The following is a 19,872-nucleotide window of genomic DNA, read 5'->3' as shown; positions in this document are numbered from 1 at the left end:
TATGTGTATTTTTTTTTCTCCCAGCTAGGTGTTGTGTATCACAGTACTGTGGAAAGAGTGAGCTAACACTGAAAGCTCCTGCGATGTTTTTCCTAATATACCTAAAAGGCAGGAGGGAAAAGTTTTGCGTCGTAGTAACGACCATGCAGTCTGTCTAGTTACAAAATGGCAGGAAATTTCCGACTCCTTTTTAATAGGAAAATCAGAATCGCAGCTGACTTAGAGAGGACATGGTGCCGTGTGGGTTATTTATGAACAGCTAACAGACTTGTTTCGATATAGGGGAATTGATCAAATGACTAACATGATAAAAAGATATAGGCCTATGAACCAATGGGGGGGGGGGGAGGGGTATATTAATGTGATATTGCGGATTTCCGTGATTTCTTTTCCACGTCCGAAATTGACACCTGCCAATTTCCGTGAATTTCTAACAACAGCGTTACTATATTTTTTTATCCTTCATTAGCATGTTTTTCATTACCGATGCATATCCAACCTGCAGGGGGACAAAACTATTATCCTAACACACTGTAACATACGCAAACTGGAGCCTATACCGTAAATTTTTCTCGGGATTTTCATAACGTTCCCAACATTATTGAAACAATATTTTCATAAGTTTCCCATGGTTTTCAATATTTTAGTATCTTTAGAGTAGGGACAATTGAGCAGAAGTGTAGTGCTGTAGCTGCTGAATATTATTCCAGATTAAAACTGACCATTGTGTACATTTTACGAACAGTAACATTTTAATTATGGGTCGCCATGATTGAAAGAATCAAGTAGGGTGCAAACGACAGGCTAGGCATGTGGCTTCAAGTGTGCGCATTTTGAGTGTGAAACTTTGCTTTGAGAGTTCTAATAAATTTAAAATTCTTATAAGATAGGCACCAAAATGTTGTCTTTAAACCTCAATTTTCTCAGAGCTTCTGGGGGCTTCGACCCCCATACCCCAAACAAGGCGTTGCCCATGGACCCTACCACGGGCACTAAGGCAGGCCCATGGTCCCCACCTATAACTGTGTCGCACTGCGTGCTGACTGACGCCCTCTGCATTAGTATAGTATCACCCACAAAGTTCTGTGATTTTTCATTTACCCCAGGCTCATCCCTGTATATGGATTTTACTGATAAAACGTTGTAAAAATTGATCAATTTTGTAGCTACAATTTATACAGGAAAAACAGCCCTCACAACACCAAAAAGAGCCCCCGTCATTAGTAAAACAGCCTCATAAAAAATCTGCTTGTGCTGAAAAAAGCCCTCGTCACCAAAAAAATATTTTGAGCCCTGCAAACCACTATATTCTTTCTATCTGTTTCTTGATTTCAGTTTCCTTTCGAATGTAAAGAGCATCTTGGCCGCTGATTTCCACAACGCCAGGTTTTCGCAGCGCCTGTTGGGATCGTTTCCCGGGGAGACTACAAAGCTCTTTGCCAATATGATTATGGTAAGAATAGAACGACCATTGACTTTTGGCTTGTGAATTTTGTTTTGTACTCTCTTATCTATACTCCAAACTGTGAAACATTGAATGTTTTCTTTTTTTTTAATTTTAATATCTTCACTGATGTAGTTGAATTTTATTCATCTGCCAAAGATGTTTATAAACTGATGACACAATTAAATTTCATTCAGGAGTAAAATATTTTTTATACATATTTTTTAGGTATATTATTATTTAAAACTCATTTCAACAGTCCACTGTGCGATTCAAATTTTTTGAGATTCTATTCTCAATTGTCACTTGGGTGTAGACAAGGGATGACTATAATATCTTACCATTTTTGTCTTCTTTTCTTATTTTTTCTTTCTGACCAGTGCCTACTGCAGGAGAGGTTTGGTACTTCAAATAACCTAGAAGCAGCCAGCATGGTCCATCGGCCCTCACCAGCGTCTATGTTGGAGTTCTGGCTGTCGATATTGACCAGCAATCCTGGCTGGAGTACAGACCTTGATCACTGCTATGTGTTAGATCAGCTCTTTAAAGTCGCTTGTTGTCAGATCAAGGGAGGAACCATGATTGCAGTTGATGCCATCTTACAGCACTATAAAGTAAGGGCCGGTTTTTAAAATTCCAAAACGGGGCTCGGGTACGGAATAATTGATCTGGTACCCCCATCATGAAATGCTGTGCAGAGCGGTCAGGTTGTGCAAAGATGTATAAGCAGTCATTGTACAGTAGGAGCCCATGGTATTTTCAAAGAGACAAAATTCTGAAGCCTTCAAACACTGCTATACACAACATTAGACGCTTAAACTATTCCCTGCTTGGGAGTGGGAGATTGGGGGATCCATGGGGAATGATACACTTATGTGCAATCTGTAAGTTGTACATAACCTTAGATGTGGGTTGAGGTTGGAGAGGGAATCTTGTCTTTTGAAAAGTTGTAGGTTGCTTTAACTTTTTTCTTCTTTATTTGCTTTTCACCCTTAGACCACAAAACCAGAAGCAAAGCAAGGATTTCTCTCCTCGGTGCTATCACTTGCCACATCGGGCTCACAGATGGTGTCATTCTTGAATACCCAAAACATGAAGTACACTTGGTTGGCGTACGTAGTCCTGCTGGCAGAAAGCAGGTTCTTTGAAAGTAGAGAGATCATGAAAGGTGTCGTCCATGAGATGCAGAGGAATGTTGATATGCCTCCAGAAACAGCTCTGAAGGTAAAGGGCATATGTAATGGTGTGGGGATTTTGAGGGGGAGGGGAAATTTGATGGGGAGGAGGAATTTTAGAGGGAGGTAAAATTTGAGAGGGAGGGCTGTGGACGTAATAACAAGAAAACGATCAGTTAAACGTCAGACCTGAGGTCATATTTTACAAATAATTCAGCTATTTTTAAATTTACAACTTTTCCATTTGTCATGCCCTTCAGCTTGACCAGTTTCTAACACTCCACTCCGACATTTTGTTCATTCGAAATGATCTGCATCGCGTTATGATAATATATACTGAAGTGCATGGCACTGCAGTGTGTTACTATAGTATAGCACTGTTTCGCAGTATTTGCGCACTACAGTGGACGACTCTATCACGTAGATCAGCACAATGTTCCAAACATGAACAACGAAAAGAAACATATTAAGTGCATTACTGTGTTGTTTAAACAAAGACTACAAGAGATTACCAATAACTTTAAGCTGGATAGCTAACTTGGTAGAGTCTCAGGGCTTTGTAAAATGTGTAGCCCACTGGTTCCAATCCTTTTCCAGCCAAAAATTGCAAATAATTCAGCCATTTTTAAATTTACAACTTTTTCATTTGTCATGCCCTTCAGCTCGACAAGTTTCTACACTCCACTCTGACATTTTGTTCATTCCAAATGATCTGTATCGCGTTATGATAAAACAAACTGAAGTGCATAGCACTGCAGTGTGTTACTATAGTATAGCACTGTTTCGCAGTATTTGCACACTACAGTGGACGACTCTGTCACGTAGATCAGCACAATGTTCCAAACATGAACAACGAAAAGAAACATATTAAGTGCATTACTGTGTTGTATAAGAGAAGACTACATATTTAGTGCATTACTGTGTTGTATATGAGAAGACTACATATTAAGTGCATTACTGTGTTGTATAAGAGAAGACTACATATTAAGTGCAGTACTGTGTTGTTTGAGAGAAGACTACATATTAAGTGCATTACTGTGTTGTATAAGAGAAGACTACATATTAAGTGCATTACTGTGTTGTATAAGAGAAGACTACATATTAAGTGCATTACTGTGTTGTATAAGAGAAGACTACATATTAAGTGCATTACTGTTTTGTTTGAGAGAAGACTACATATTAAGTGCATTACTGTGTTGTATAAGAGAAGACTACATATTAAGTGCATTACTGTGTTGTATAAGAGAAGACTACATATTAAGTGCATTACTGTGTTGTATAAGAGAAGACTACATATTAAGTGCATTACTGTGTTGTATAAGAGAAGACTACATATTAAGTGCATTACTGTGTTGTATAAGAGAAGACTACATATTAAGTGCATTACTGTGTTGTTTGAGAGAAGACTACATATTAAGTGCATTACTGTGTTGTATAAGAGAAGACTACATATTAAGTGCATTACTGTGTTGTATAAGAGAAGACTACATATTAAGTGCATTACTGTGTTGTATAAGAGAAGACTACATATTAAGTGCATTACTGTGTTGTATAAGAGAAGACTACATATTAAGTGCAGTACTGTGCTGTTTGAGAGAAGACTACATATTAAGTGCATTACTGTGTTGTATAAGAGAAGACTACATACTAAGTGCATTACTGTTTTGTATAAGAGAAGACTACATATTAAGTGCAGTACTGTGTTGTTTGAGAGAAGACTACAAAGAGATTACCAATAACTTGTAGCTGGATAACTAACTTGGTAGAGTCTCAGGGCTTTGTAAACTGTGTGGTTCACTGGATCCAATCCTTTTCCAGCCAAAAATTGTTTTCTCCCCCTCCCCCTTTTTTGTTGTTGATAATTGTCCAGTCCTTTACCAGACACCCCCCCCCCCCCAATGCACCCTAAAATGTTCTATATCACAACATTTTGGCCACCGCTCAACAGGTGAATAATCAGAATGATTTATTTACTTTCCTTTAATAATCTTAACCAAATGACAACCTAACAAAATAGCACCTTATAGTTTAGTATTAAAGGTTACTGATATAAACGAAATGGATTTTTTGGCTGTGACTTTTTCAGATTTTGGTTTGTTTTGTCTGTTTCTTATTTCTGGTTTACTTTAAGGGTAAAATAAGGCTGATCCAAAACCTTTATATTTGTCTTGCACATTTTTTGTCACTCAATCTTATACAGTACATGATCCCCTAAGTGAGATTATAACTAGTATTTTCATGTTGCTCTTACCTTTTTTATCTTTTTAATTTTTGCAGAGAGCCTGTAATAAAATCAAGCTAGAGTTCACTCTGGCCATCCAGATGTTACCAATCTATCGATGGAGTCAACTAGCTCTGGAGACGGAACTCAATCATCCGTTGATGCCAATTATCTGGCAGAAATTCTTCATCAGTTACCTACAGAGATACTTTTCAAACTCAGAGTAAGTTTTTATATTTTTGCTTCCCTCGATAAACGTTTCATTTTAAATTTTCGATACGTTCTCTTCTGAGGTCACATAATCCTCAGTTAAGTTACAAAAAAAAATTGCCAAAAAAACAAACAAAATTGTCACAAAAAAAAAAAAATTGTCCAAAAAAAAATAAATTGTCAGAGAATTTACAGCAGATTTAATCTGTCAAGTTCGACCTTGTTTGAATAACTCACTTTTTGAATTCTCCTCAAAAGAGCAAAGTGATTTTTTAATTGCTAAAAGGGGATTTCAAAGCAGTGTGATCTTAGGATTAATTATGGTAGGTGTCACAACCAACAAAGTGCTGGATATGCCAGCTGTTAGGTTACAGGACTTTTAAAATCCTCACACCACTGGTTTGCACCACCATTTTCTAGCCAAACTTTTAATGCTTTTTCAATTTTCTTTGATAAGTTTCCTGTTGTTGGGTTATTTAATACCCAGTGAAGATTAAGAGGAGACGGTTTTCCTCTCCGATCGGTTCATTTTATCGTGTGTAATTTTCAGTCATATGAACCGAGTCGGTTAATATATTTTAAATGTTTTAAGTCTGTTTGGATTGGATGAAGATCTGTCAAGTTTAGTTCTGTTTTAGTGTAGTATTGCTCTGTTCTGTTTAGTAGTTCAGTTCAATCCTGGTTTGATTAGGTTTTGTTTTGTATATAATGCTATATAATTGCAAACCTTTTCAGTTTAAGATATTTTACTGCAGTTCAGTGTCAGAGTTTGTGAATGTCTTTAAAACACTATTCAAGTTTGTTTGCAGGGTAACAACTGCCCCCCCCCCCAAAAAAAATTTAAAGGCATTTTACTGACTTTCCTAGCCTTAGACCTGCTCACTAATTTTGTCGTTGTTTACTTTTGCCCCTAGCATCACAAGAAGGACGAGTCTGGGGCCACGTTTCTTTAAATCCATAGCGAACACCGCATTTCTGAAGAAGCTGAAACGCCACTTGAGTAAAATAGCCGACTTTCACCACAGCGCAGGGTTCACCACCGTCACCCCCAAGGATGACCAAGACACCCTCTCCGTGTCCCCGATACCATCTGCTCCCTCAGAGGAGGAGGTGATGGAGGAGTTGTACGGGCCCTCGACGATCCAAGGAGCAGAGGCAGCAAGGGATCAGAACACATCGAACGAGGCCAAAGCACTTAGTGCCGTCTTGGAACGGGACAGCCATACAAAACTTATCAGGTAAAGTGGAGTTTCTTGCCCCAATTGCTCCTTTGAGGGTAGCATTGTCATCTAGTAATGTCTCGCAGCAGGTTTATTATGGTAGCCTCACCTAGAATTAACACTTTCCAAGTTATGACAAAGATAAGATGACATCAGATTTTAAATTATTTCATTACCAACTGTAGAGGTGGTATTTCAGATACCTCAATTCCCCCTTCCTTACATGGAATGTCTCAGTCACCTACAAATTCAAATTTAAGGGGATGCATTTAGTTAATGAAATTATGCTAGTATCTCTGGATCAACCTGTCTCAGAAAATGCCAACATGTAGGTCCTCTGTCCATGAATGCTTTAAGTTGTCATTCTCGGACATGTTCATATGATTGCTAATATGATTTTTATTTCTCGAACAGAGTAGTATATCATTTCAATTAATTTAAATTTTTACCAATTGTTTGAAGATCTGCTAACAAGCTGCGCTGGCGCATCTATTAGCAGGAAAGCCTCTGCAGATCAAATGAATCGTAGATAATCAACCGCATGTTACTATAAAACCCTTAAAAGTCTTACTTATTTTTTAATGTTATTAATTTAGATGATGTCTTTGCACTGCTCTTTCCAATTTGATTTCTAAAAATTTCTTGTAGTTTTACTGATACCAATTTTCATGTGTCTGTCACCTCAAAGATTGCCCTTGTTAATTTATTTTCCCTATGTAATTTTGCCCCATTGTTTAAGGCTCTATCAAACATTTTCATTCTGGCTGGAGGAGCCTCTTCTTCATGATCCTGGGTTATACTTGCCATCTCTTCCAGAGCAGTATGAGGCAGAGAAGCTTCAGGTGTTATTCAACGGAGAGCAGGTAAATAAAACTCTTTGTTTTCATCCTGTTGCACTACGTAGTGTGGAACACTCGAGGAGCGTTCAAAGGCTAGCATGTGAGGGAAGGATCAGGTTCTGGTCTCCCCCCTAGAGTAATCCAGCAGATTCATTATAGCATAGGAAGGTTCTGGATCTGGTTCCCCTTTAGTATTTTTTGGTGATCCACATAACAGCAGATTCATTATAGCATATTTGGTGATCCTCATAACAGCAGATTCATTATAGCATATTTGGTGATCCTCATAACAGCAGATTCATTATAGCATATAAGGAAGGTTCAGGTTCTGGTCTCCCCATTAGTTCTCTTTGGTGATCCACATAACAGCATATTCATTATAGCATATTTGGTGATCCACATAACAGCAGATTCATTATAGCATATTTGGTGAACCTCATAACAGGAGATTCATTATAGCATATAAGGAAGGTTCAGTTTTTGGTCTCCCCTTTAAGTAATCTTTGGTGATCCTCATAGCAACAGATTCATTATAGCATATTTGGTAATCCTCATAACAGGAGATTCATTATAGCATATAAGGAAGGTTCAGGTTTTGGTCTCCCCTTTAAGTAATCTTTGGTGATCCTCATAGCAACAGATTCATTATAGCATAAAGGAAGGTTCAGGATCAAGTCCATGTTTGATAGCAATTAGTTATATGGCAGTATGCGACTATTTTACTTCCCAATATTTCCAAATGAAAGGTTTATGAGTGAAGTGATATTCTTATATCTGTAAATCTGTATATTGATTCTTTGGATTTGGTTACGGTTATTTCATATCTTTCCCATCCCACTAGGAACCTTGGCACGAATTTGTCAACTACGACAGAGTCAGCATAGAGATCACGGCGCAGGTCATCGCGTGGCTCAGTCATGTTAAACCGAGTTACCACGATCAGAGCCAGCGAAGCAACACTCTAGTGGAGCAAAACGGTGAGCAATATCCTATAATGAAACCGGTCTATTTCTAAAACCGGAAGCGAAAAGAATAAGTTCATGTCACCTCACATCCGTAGATCACGTTCATGCATACTTTTGCGCCTCTCGATTGATATATACAATTTTCAGTTTTGTTGCAGACCCATATCGGTTAAATAATGTGTTTACATACTGATTTGGTTTAGGTAACAGGTGTGGCTGCTATAAGGGATGGTCCATATCTTGATTTAAATCTTGGTTCCATCTTTCCTTTCCTTCAGCAATTGTTCCCAACGCTGAGCTCCAGAGCGACAGACCTAGGTCGGCGCCGGAAATTCCGTTGGTTAGGGCGCCGGTGCCGGACACTCCGTTCCATCTACTCACAGATCACGATGGACTGTGGAATTATCTCAAACCGCAACTCAGAACGATGAAGGAGTTTGCCAGGTGAGGTTTAAACATTACCTGTTGTCACCATCAGTGATTTAAAAACCATTTCTTAAGGCAGATTTTTTAGTTTATCATGATAAATGGTTTGATGCTGTTTGATACAAGACACCTCTTAGCGGACAAGTCAATTAGCCAGATTATTGAGTTTCATTTAAGTAATGAACGTGAAGTTTGGAAAATGTCAAAACATTTTCGATTTGCATTTTAGCATATGGTTAATACAAATATACAAGAGTGTCTGGGTGAGGGAACCCTGGAGGATAAAAAGGAATCATTACTTACTATAAAGCATCCATTTTGTGAAATAAGAACTCAGAAATTGTCTAATTTTGACCAATTGCAATCTTATTTTGAGTAAAAGGTGGTAGATTGTGAATAAATTGCCCGTCAAACTCGAGAAGCTGCCTAATAGTACATACATAATGGAAATGAAAAGACATGTACAACTGTGGCTGTCTCATGCACAGCTTTTGATGACAAACGTCTGTGTCTCTCAGTACGTCAAATTGTTCTATTAATCTATTCAGAAATTATGCTGAGTATAGGATCATCTTTGAATGCAGTATTTTTTTTCCCCTCTCAATCTCTAGTTCTGTTTCGTCAAGATCCAGCATGCACGTAGCACTAGATATGACCTATGCTGAACTGTTACCAAGCCTCTACTACCATGACGAAGAACAGGTAGTGATCGAATTCACATTCTTATTTATCTATCAAGTCCCATTCTATTGTGATGCAAATCTTGTTGACCTTATGCTTCTCCCTTTTCATTTCTATTTCCGGTTTGCCTTTCTTTTTATCTCTTTCTCTAGAAATATAAAACAATACGTTGCTACAGGTTAATATCCCACATATTACAGAGATGCGATTGGCAGAATGTCCTAGATTCACAACAGAAATAATTTCGACTCATGAAAGTAGAATTTCTCAAGGTTACATTGTTGGCTGACGTACATTATTAATGTTCAGATTTCTATGATTAGCATATTCCTGTTTATTCATGCCCCAACATTTCATATTTCCATGCCACTGTTATTCATCTCATCATGTACCCTGAGAACTTTTTGTTGCTTCTTTTCAGAAAACAGTCCGTCTCTCATGTAAAGCGACTTGTAAAGGCCCATCGTCGGTCACTGTCAGGGTAGGTGAAAACAGAAACTAATTGTTCCCCTCTTCTTACTTTGGGCACTTACAATTTTTTGCTTAATGAAAGGGTTTGTTCCCAGCATTATTACGTTAATGGTAGTTTTTGGCTCAGGCGGTGGTGTACAGACAGATGGAAAAAACACACCCCTTGACAGCAACAGTGATAGTCTTGACTTGCAGTACTTCCATAACGGCTATGTCTATGTCTAGCCTGGTGGTGAAGTTGTTATTACCATTCGAGATTTTGGCTAATTACTAGTAGATAGTGAGCTTTATAAAGCTTAGTGTAAGGTGCAAGATTATAACAGATTTTCATTGGTTGGGGAGGGGGAGGGAGAAGTAGGGAAGGGGTAGGGAAGGGGCGGAGTAGGGAAGGGGGCAGTGATGATGGACAAGAAGTACTTACACTGAAACCATCTAACTAATGTACACTTCTTTTTAGCGGTTTAAGATTTTTGTCAATTTTTGATTTATGTATGTATTTCTTTTTTTTCTTCTTTTTGTTGTTGTAAATGGACAGGAAAATGAGTGATGTGACCAATGGCAGGTAACTAGCAGAAAATAGAGCATGTTAAAATGGCAGTTTACTGTGGTAAAACTGCCCCCCCCCCCTCCACACATACACACCCCTCATCAATATGCATGAAGCTTAAAAGAATTTGCTTCCATATTTTTTATCAATGTCCGTTTTCTTTCTTGGTTTTACTTAGTACATGGTTAGAAAAGTGAGCGATATGACCAACAGGCAACTGAGGGAAAATAGATCTGAATATGAACAGGTGACCCTAGCATCACTGGCTCCTCCTCCCCCATCAATATGCATGGCCGCTGTGCACATGGAAAACATCATCACGTAAGTATTTCTGTGAGAAATGATAGAGTTACAGTCGGGCAAGCCTATTCAATAAACATGCTTCCAATATTTGAAATATACGTTAAAAGTTAATCTTCTTCTTTCTTTGTACTTGATGCTGTTGACACATACTGATTAAAGGGGGTACCTTCAAGCAGAATTTTGGTCATGGTATTTCAAAGTCCCAACCAAACCTAGGAACTATAGTTATTGCTTTTTTCTTTTTCATTTTCATTAAGAGAAGCACTTTGTTTTTGGCAATAATTGAATCAAGTCAAATTGCTTTTGATTTTCTCACATTTGGCCATATGCTCAAAGACAACGTTTCGCTGTTGTGTTTCGAAATTTTCATAATTGTGAAATAATCTTGATTTACCAAAAAACAAACAAAAAGGAAACAATTTGATGTGTCATCGATGCTAATGCCTCGACTGAGTTTGCTCAATGCACTCATCTGCAGTCGCTGGCTTCATAAAGTTGGCCATTTTTAAACCAGTTAGGTGTCTAGTATGACTACTTGCTGATGTAACAGATCTGTTGAGATATCATTTCAAACCTTTCTGTAAGAAGTAACAAGCTAGTATGTTCATATTATACAGAGTAATATATTTGTTTGTATAACAGATGTGTTCTTTATTGATTGCTCTTTCATGGTTCCAGCCAGTTGAGACAACTTTACTAATGCTAATAACCAATCTTAAACTGTACAATTCCACGGTGCCTGAAAGCACCCGTACTGACAGTATGAACAGTATGAACAGTTCTGAACCTTTATCTGATATATTCATACTGCTCATACTGTCAATACTTTTGACTATCTTAAAGCATTACATGACATGTTCCCCAATTGACAGATCCTGACGATTTATTCCTGTCACAGTTTGAGAGTCTCATGGCTAGCCTGTTCAGCAAAGACACCATTCACTACCCTACTGTTTACTTTGTTAGTTTACCTGTTTTATTTGTGTGTTGTAGTTGATGGGGCTTGCATCCTTCTAATAACTCAAAACTACTTTGAAACATTGGACTTCTCTACAAATCCCTTCCCTGCCACTTTCTGGGTTATATCAAATGAAATAAAAATTTGTAATTCCTGGTTAGAGCATTGCAAGGTACTGTGACTTCGTACTGGTATTAAACCCTCCAGCAAAGATTGTGGCTTTATAGGGGTCACCATGACTACAAGACTCTTTATCCAGAGGTGACTAGTTTAAAATTCCCCCAATTCTAGCCAAAAGCTTTCTTTTGCACATTTGGAAAGTTAACTTTTAATCTTTTCTCTGATAACAGACAACTCATTAAGAGCTACAGGCTGTCTTCAGATCCCGACAATGCATTCCGTCAGACAGGAGAGACGCTGTTCTATCACATGGCCGGCCAATTCAACGAAGATACCAAACACTACCCGCCAACCAGGCAGTTCCTAACATCTTGTATAGAAGTTCTTGGAGAGGTAATATAAATAAGAATATAAAATACAGCAAAATATGTATATATGTATACATACATAATATAGCATTATATATACACATAATAATACAGCATAATATGTATATATGTATATATAATACAGCATAATATGTATATATAATACAGCATTATATGTATATATAATACAGCATAATATGTATATATCATACAGCATAATATGTATATATAATACAGCATAATATGTATATATAATACAGCATAATATGTATATATCATACAGCATAATATGTATATATAATACAGCATAATATGTATATATAATACAGCATAATATGTATATATAATACAGCATAATATGTATATATAATACAGCATAATATGTATATATGTATATATAATACAGCATAATATGTATATATAATACAGCATATGTATATATAATACAGCATAATATGTATATATCATACAGCATAATATGTATATATAATACAGCATAATATGTATATATAATACAGCATAATATGTATATATAATACAGCATAATATGTATATATAATACAGCATAATATGTATATATGTATATATAATACAGCATAATATGTATATATAATACAGCATATGTATATATAATACAGCATAATATGTATATATCATACAGCATAATATGTATATATAATACAGCATAATATGTATATATAATACAGCATAATATGTATATATAATACAGCGTAATATGTATATATGTATATATAATACAGCATAATATGTATATATAATACAGCATATGTATATATAATACAGCATAATATGTATATATCATACAGCATAATATGTATATATAATACAGCATAATATGTATATATAATACAGCATAATATGTATATATAATACAGCATAATATGTATATATCATAGAGCATAATATGTATGTATAATACAGCATAATATGTATATATAATACAGCATAATATGTATATATATATATATATATAATACAGCATAATATGTATATATCATAAAGCATGATATGTATATATCATACAGCATAATATGTATATATCATACAGGGAAAGTTTTTTTTAAAGGAGTATAGAGATAGTGATATTTACTAAAAACCAACTTGGGAAAAGTTTCTGTTGCTAGGGGAGTGTTTGAAGATCAGGCTTGTGCAATAATCTCTAGGAGTTGAATAAAAACACTGATTGCTTTGCTCCCCACAAGATACCTCATGCATGTACAACCTTTGCTACAGAATGCTCTAAAAATGTACATATTTCAATGTGACAGAGATATTAATAATTATTAATTAGTTTGATCAAAATGTAGCATTTTCTGGAGAATTCATCATTGATGCTTATCTTGACGAGATGACCATGACGATGGTGATGGCCATAACAATGACCATGATCGTGACCATGATCATTTACATTGGGGATGACCATAACAATGACGAGAGATTTTATGCTCTCACACAGGATTTCATCAAACCCAGCCCACATCAGGCCCAGCCACTCTTGCAGATGATATTAGATGCTCCACAACTCTCGGGGATCTTGTCACCAAACTTTTGCCCCAACAGATGTCCTAGCCAGTTTGTAGAGATGTACAGACAAGTCATGATTGCTTCCAAACTCGACTCACAAGATTTGGGATTCATGTTGCTTTCAAAGGTAAAATGGATAAGTTGCTATAAAAAGCATTCTTATGATGAACGATGCTCGTATGGTATATCATTAACAGTGGGGTTTTATGTTTGCTGTTATTATGTCAAGTCCACCAATGGTCATGTAATGCTCACTACCATGGACAAACATTCAGTCTATCTTCTGTTTCTAAACAATGGAAAGCTGGTCATTTTTAGAGAGAACAACAGAGTCAGAATGGGAACCGGTGTGGAGATTCTATTATCTCACTGACATTTTTGTTGTAGAAATAGGACATTTTCTTATCATGACTGTACTAGCGCAATGAGATTCTGTTCCCACATCTCCTGGATGATATTAAAATCTCTCACTTTTGAATGCAAATGTGCTTTGTGCATGTTCTGTTTTAAGGCTCCACCTCAAGGCCTGGGTCTCTGGGCTTCACTCCCTCCTAACCCCCCCCCCCCCGCTCCAACCCCCCTGGTTTTATTCCACTACTCCCTTCTTTATGTCTTGGCTTGCTATAAACAACAACAACGAAAAACTAAAGAATCTACTCATTTCTCTTTTTTTTGGATGTTCAGTTTGACCTTAAAACTTGGATCGAGGAGAGTAACCCAGAGAAGGGCTCTTGCTTGGAGATGATCTCTCACATCGGAGATGCTCTGAGAGGTTGCGGGAAGGACGATGAAGTGGTCAAATCCCTCAAGCATTTTGACATCTATCGGAATCATTTTCAGACCATGCTATTCCATCGGTTCCCGAGTCACTTCGATGCTGTGTTACGTATTCTACTCGAAGGTGAGTCGCTTTTAACTGTAATTGAAATCTTGTGAAGAAAATGAATATGTTATGTCTTGGAAAATGCATTGAGAGGATGTTGTTGGTGAGAATTAATTTTTGAGTGAAAAAAAGTGAAACATTGTTCTAAGCATTCTGGACATTTGTTGGGATAACAAGCATTTGTAGTTGACACAAATTTTTGTATTAAAAGTGAACTTTAAGCAAGCAGTCCTGTTGTCATAATAGCTCACTGACCGATGATTTGATGCAATGTGTGTCTTCAAATTTACCTCGGTCCCAAAAAAACTTGCAGAATAAAGCAAAGCAGAAAATATATCGCTTAGTGTGCAACTATGACATCACACCTCTTGGCTTTAAGTTCACGCATGGTACAGACCGTGACAATTTTCGGTCGTCAACATCTGGAAAATGCTACTTTGGCTATTTTTGCAAATTTGATCAGAACGCCTAGAACATGTTCCTGTGTCATCAGTCATTAAATATGGTTTAATAAAACAATGATTCTTCCGTTTGACCAAAATGAGGATGATATGGTTTTCTCTGTGAATTGCTGCTTTTATAGATGTTTTTTGTTTTGATTGATTTTTTTAATGATTTGATTCTCAGGTTCTAGTGTTCAAGAACTTCACACCTATGTATGGAAAGACTGTTTACACACTCTGAACTGCGACATCCTGAATATGAAGGTCGAGGTGTCCGAAGAACAGCTGACAAAACTGGTGAAGGAAGGACAGATTCTCTCCCTACAGCAGGTATGTCTGGCAGAAACAGAGGCTCTTGTCTGGTCTGCTTTGTCCATCTCATGGATGTTTATTTCTCCTGTTACTTTAGTTTTCTTTAAAAATCCTCCCCATGTGGGACAAATTTTGACAGAAGCTGTACTTTAATGTCGTGGCTTCCAAGCACTTGTACTGAACAGTTTGAGCAGTATGAACGTCCTGTTTTCTATCAGGTAAAGGTTTAGTGGTGTGGTACTGTGATCACTAGTGTGGCTTAGTCTAGTAATATTGAGATGTCGGTGAAAGATTGAACCCCCCTGTCTGCTCTCTGCATCCATAGCTGCGGGATACTGTTACGATGCTCGGTGGTTACTTCACGTCCAGCAGACAGCAACATCCAGCAAGCCTTCAGTTTGGTCTCTACAGTCAGTGGAGCTACTGTATAGAACCCATCATCAGCTTCCTGGGCTCTATGAGTCTAAACTATGCAAGTCAGGAGACCATGAGAATAATATTACAAGAGGATGCCGGGCAGCAGCAAGGTAAAAATGCAAAAAAAGATATGGCTGAAGGATGGATGGTTGAGTGGTGGATGGATGGATGGATGGGTGGAAGGGTGGGTGGAGGATGGATGGAAGATGGGTGGGTGGAGGATGGGTGGAAGGGTGTGTTGAAGATGGGTGGGTGGGTGGAGGAAGGGTGGGTGGAGGATGAATAGAAGATGGGTGGGTGGAGGATGGATGGTGGAAGTGTGGGTGGAGGATGGATGGAAGATTGGTGGGTGGAGGATGGATGGTGGAAGTGTGGGTGGAGGATGGATGGAAGATGGATGGATGGAAAATGGGTGGGTGGAGGTTGGGTGGAAGGTGGGTGTAGGTGGATGGCATATGGATGGAGGATGGATGGAAGATGAAAGGATGGATGGATGGATGATGGGTTGAAGTGTATGGATGGTGGTTGGGTAGAGGGTGATAGGAAGCTGGGGGGAGGGTGGTTGTGGGAGGTTGGAGGATGGGTAGAGTATGAGTGGAGGATTGATGGCAGATGCGTGGAGGATGGATGGAGGATGGATGGATGGATGCATTGTGGGTTGAGGATGGTGGGGTATTGGATGGAGGAAGATTGGTGTAGAAAAGTAGTGGAGCAGGATGTCACACCATAAATTGATAGATGATGTTAAGATAAAGTTGTTTCATGATATTGATTGCTGTTAACATGTTGACTTTGTGTTACATTCTAACAGTGTTCTCATTATGGCACTTTTTTCTTCATGTCAGAATTTTGATTGACTCAGTATGTGTCAAAATGTTTGCATGCTTTTGTTTAATTGTTTCCCCTTCTTTGAACATCCTTGAACAATTTTATTGAATGTTAATTAATTTTTCCCCCCCCCTTCTAATTTTTAAAGCCATTCTGAGCCTGTGGTCGTCACTGTGCACCATGTTTTCACCGTGGATACGGCCTTTGATTCCACCATCAGGGTAAGTGGGCGGCTCAAAGTATTTATCTTAGAATTAGAAAGTCTGCGTGTCTGTGGTCGTCGTTATCACATTTTCAACCGTTACGATAGACTGAAAATTAGTTATTTCATTTTTCTCTAAATGTAGGGGAAAGTATCTAGCCCTTGAAACCATTCATACTAACATCATCCACAGTATCGAATAATAACATCGCTTGTAGTCTGCAAGGTAGTAAATTGACCCAACCCCATCGAGTTTTATATACCCTAAAGGAAGGGTCTTTTTGTTATTAGATATATTTGCGGGTACGACAGGGTACGGACATATCCACTGTAGTAGATAGTGGATACTTGCGATACATTTATTGTGAACGGTATCGCTCGTTGTTCTTCAAAGTAAAGAGATAAATTATAAAACATCTTGCACCAACGGAATCCAGATCTAGTTTTATAGGATGGCACTTCTGTCTAAATACCAAGTACTTCATGTATATTTTTGTAAGTACTTGGAAATCCTTGGGTGTCTATCACGTTCCAAGCACTATGAATTACTTTGAAATAGTTTCTTTTATAGTACAAGTTTTTGTGACAAAGAAAGTGGGTAATACTCAGTACTAATTAGCATAGCACTGCAAACTTCATGCCCTTCCCCCCCCAATAATGTTTGCAGTAATGTATTTTCACATTGGAATTGGATGTAGGCATCAATTTCAACAACACTGAACATTCATCTTGCATCCTGGTTTCACCCCCCCCCCACCCCTCCTCATTTTCAAACTTTTTTTTGAGGTCTCTGTTCATTTTTTCCTGTTCTGCACGATTCATAATTATGTTTATTGTCCGACAGAATTCAAGAGGTCCAGGTGTTAAGCCCTTGGTCCGCAGGGGATGAGATTGCTGCTTCCTGTATGATGAAGATATTCGTTCTCTGCATGCGCTCTTGCCATCAGAAGATAAGTGGTATGGCCTTTTCCGTTTGCTTAAAATGACCTACAAAAAATAGTTGTAAAGATACAAGTTACTTTTTACAATTTTATTTTTTTGATTATGGATGTAAGTAAAGAAATCACAAATGGAATTACTTTTCAATTGTCATTATGATATTGATTTTGATTTGTCGTTTTTATATCCAGAGAAATACACGCCGTCGTACTCCATCCTTCTGAATCTGGTCTGGAACTATTACGTAACGGAGCTGTTGCTACCATCGGTACCCAGCCATGTTCTTGAGGTTTATCACAAGGAGTTATTGTCATTGCCTTGGGGTGACTTGCTGCCAGACCTCACCAATATGAAGTCCATGGTCCAGGTAATTTATTCCGTCTCTATACCTGCAACGTGGGCGCAAGCAAAATTGAATTGGCTGGCTGTAGTGAAATTTGGTACTCAAATGCACATGCCGCCACACTGTAGACTGTGTGGCGTGGTGTAGAGGGATTCACACCTACTCCTGTAGACTGTGTGGCGTAGACTGTAGACCGTAGACTGTAGACTGTGTGGCGAGGTGTAGAGGGATTCACACCTACTCCCGTGGTGTAGAGGGATTCATGACATATGGGAAATAAAATATCAGAAAGTTGTACATGTCGTCCATGTATCAAGGTTTAAATATCATATCAAAAGTAGGAGGTTATATTCCAACTCCTCAAAGTACACTTTTAGTATCCCCCTTACTGTAGGATATGGGTCTCCAACCCACGTTAACTCGTTTTCAAAGCTGTCTGCTGGCCGCATGCAGTTCGCTGGCCTCATGCAGTCCGCTGGCCGCATGCAGTCCGCTGGCCGCATGCAGTCCGCTGGCCGCATGCAGTCCGCTGGCCGCACGCTACCGTGTATCTCATTTGTTCAAACTGAATGTGAAAATTAGGAATGTATATATTGTTTGCGACTAAAATGTAGAAATGAAAGTGGCACGCCTGTGACCATACAAAGAATAAAGAGAAACAGAATCATGAATTGGACTTCCTTCAGGGTATTTAAAACATACTTCATGTATTTACTCCATAATGGAAAAAAATGAAAAGATGAATGGAAAGGCTGTAGTAAATAATGATTATTACATTCATAGACGTGGAAAAGGAAAACAAGGAAAACAAATACTATGAACAGTAAGAATAGTAGTGGTGGGTAGGGGAGGGTGTCAGTTGGGGGGTTGGGAAGGGACCATCCCAATGTTATAATGCGTGTCTATCTCTACGATCGTTGAAATACTCGCCGTCAGTTTTGTATAGAATTCTCTCTTCCTGTCGGTATGATAATAGTTGCATGGATTTCTCCTCAGATTTACAATGCTAAGGCTTCGGTTGTAAGCCTCATGTTTCTGGCAGAAGTCTTTCAGCAGATCAAGTGGAAGGATATCCTGCAAGCTCGTTGTCAGCGGACGGATCCAGAGGGACTGCGCATCGCCAACCAGACCGTCTCCTATCTGCTCAACCTCTTACTCATCTTTGCCAACCAGATGAGCCTGACTCAGTCCGAGGTACGGAGGAACAGATTTGTGCATCGTGCATCTTATACTAGTGCCCTAGGAAATATGCTTCGAATAAATCCGAAAGTGATACTATTTTGACAGCGAAAATGAATTGAGTTCTAAGAAATGTGGTTCAATGGGAGGCATTTGTCTTGTTTACAGTCTTTTAATATTGTTTCAATCTATCAACAGGAAACTGCCAAATTTTCTTGGGGGGTATTGAGGGCCAGGGTGGTGTTGAGGGCCGGGGGTGTCGAGGGTCAATGAGTATTGAGGAGGAGGGTGGTTGATACAAAAATATATGGTTTGGTAGTATTCCTTTTGTATTTCGTGAACGTCTGTCATTACACCAACGTGGCAAAGGTATTATGCATATTTGTGTGGGATTAAGATGTTCCGTTACAAATTTCACCACGGTTGTCAACAGATCTATCTTATTAATATTTCCAAAATCTGTACCTTCAGTATTGTGACAAACAGAAACATGCTCTTTCATATTTTTTTGTTTGCAAACTGTTTGACCTACATATATAAAATACACCCGAAGATGATGTTCTGGTGAAAAAAAAAAAAAAGGTCTTTGTTTCCAGTAATAAATATGCCGTGAAGTCTCCGGACCCTTAAAGGTAATCTGACCTAGTTTCGAATGAGGTGTAATAGAAGTGTTAAACACCACCATCGATCGCAGAAAATACACACACAGCTTGCTACCGTCGGTAATTAGACACTAGTGTACAGTCAGTACATACAGCAAGCAACAGAAAGCTAACTTTTTCAGATGGCCGCACGCAGTTTGGGGCGAGTCTTCAATGCCTTTAAGTGAAAAA

The 19,872-nt window shown here is 38.2% G+C and overlaps 1 protein-coding gene across 1 annotated transcript in view; it reads left to right on the top strand.

The window, feature by feature from the left end:
* LOC139966737 (ectopic P granules protein 5 homolog) overlaps window positions 1–19,872 on the top strand; it is a 51,147-nt gene that overhangs the window by 21,590 nt on the left and 9,685 nt on the right. Inside the window, exons 17-36 of the mRNA XM_071970056.1 lie at window positions 1,336–1,453; window positions 1,825–2,058; window positions 2,441–2,668; window positions 4,897–5,063; window positions 5,965–6,288; window positions 7,010–7,133; window positions 7,951–8,086; window positions 8,353–8,518; window positions 9,112–9,202; window positions 9,603–9,662; window positions 10,378–10,520; window positions 11,811–11,973; window positions 13,426–13,620; window positions 14,178–14,394; window positions 15,004–15,149; window positions 15,457–15,658; window positions 16,525–16,597; window positions 17,423–17,535; window positions 17,709–17,884; window positions 18,857–19,054. Coding sequence (XP_071826157.1) covers window positions 1,336–1,453; window positions 1,825–2,058; window positions 2,441–2,668; window positions 4,897–5,063; window positions 5,965–6,288; window positions 7,010–7,133; window positions 7,951–8,086; window positions 8,353–8,518; window positions 9,112–9,202; window positions 9,603–9,662; window positions 10,378–10,520; window positions 11,811–11,973; window positions 13,426–13,620; window positions 14,178–14,394; window positions 15,004–15,149; window positions 15,457–15,658; window positions 16,525–16,597; window positions 17,423–17,535; window positions 17,709–17,884; window positions 18,857–19,054 — 3,274 coding nt within the window. The remainder of the gene's footprint in view (window positions 1–1,335; window positions 1,454–1,824; window positions 2,059–2,440; window positions 2,669–4,896; window positions 5,064–5,964; window positions 6,289–7,009; window positions 7,134–7,950; window positions 8,087–8,352; window positions 8,519–9,111; window positions 9,203–9,602; window positions 9,663–10,377; window positions 10,521–11,810; window positions 11,974–13,425; window positions 13,621–14,177; window positions 14,395–15,003; window positions 15,150–15,456; window positions 15,659–16,524; window positions 16,598–17,422; window positions 17,536–17,708; window positions 17,885–18,856; window positions 19,055–19,872) is intronic.

This window comes from Apostichopus japonicus, chromosome 4 (assembly GCF_037975245.1).
Source record: "Apostichopus japonicus isolate 1M-3 chromosome 4, ASM3797524v1, whole genome shotgun sequence".
NCBI classification, from domain to species: domain Eukaryota; kingdom Metazoa; phylum Echinodermata; class Holothuroidea; order Aspidochirotida; family Stichopodidae; genus Apostichopus; species Apostichopus japonicus.
The sequence above is the reverse complement of the archived record's forward strand: the minus strand, read 5'-3'. Positions and strand labels throughout refer to the sequence as shown.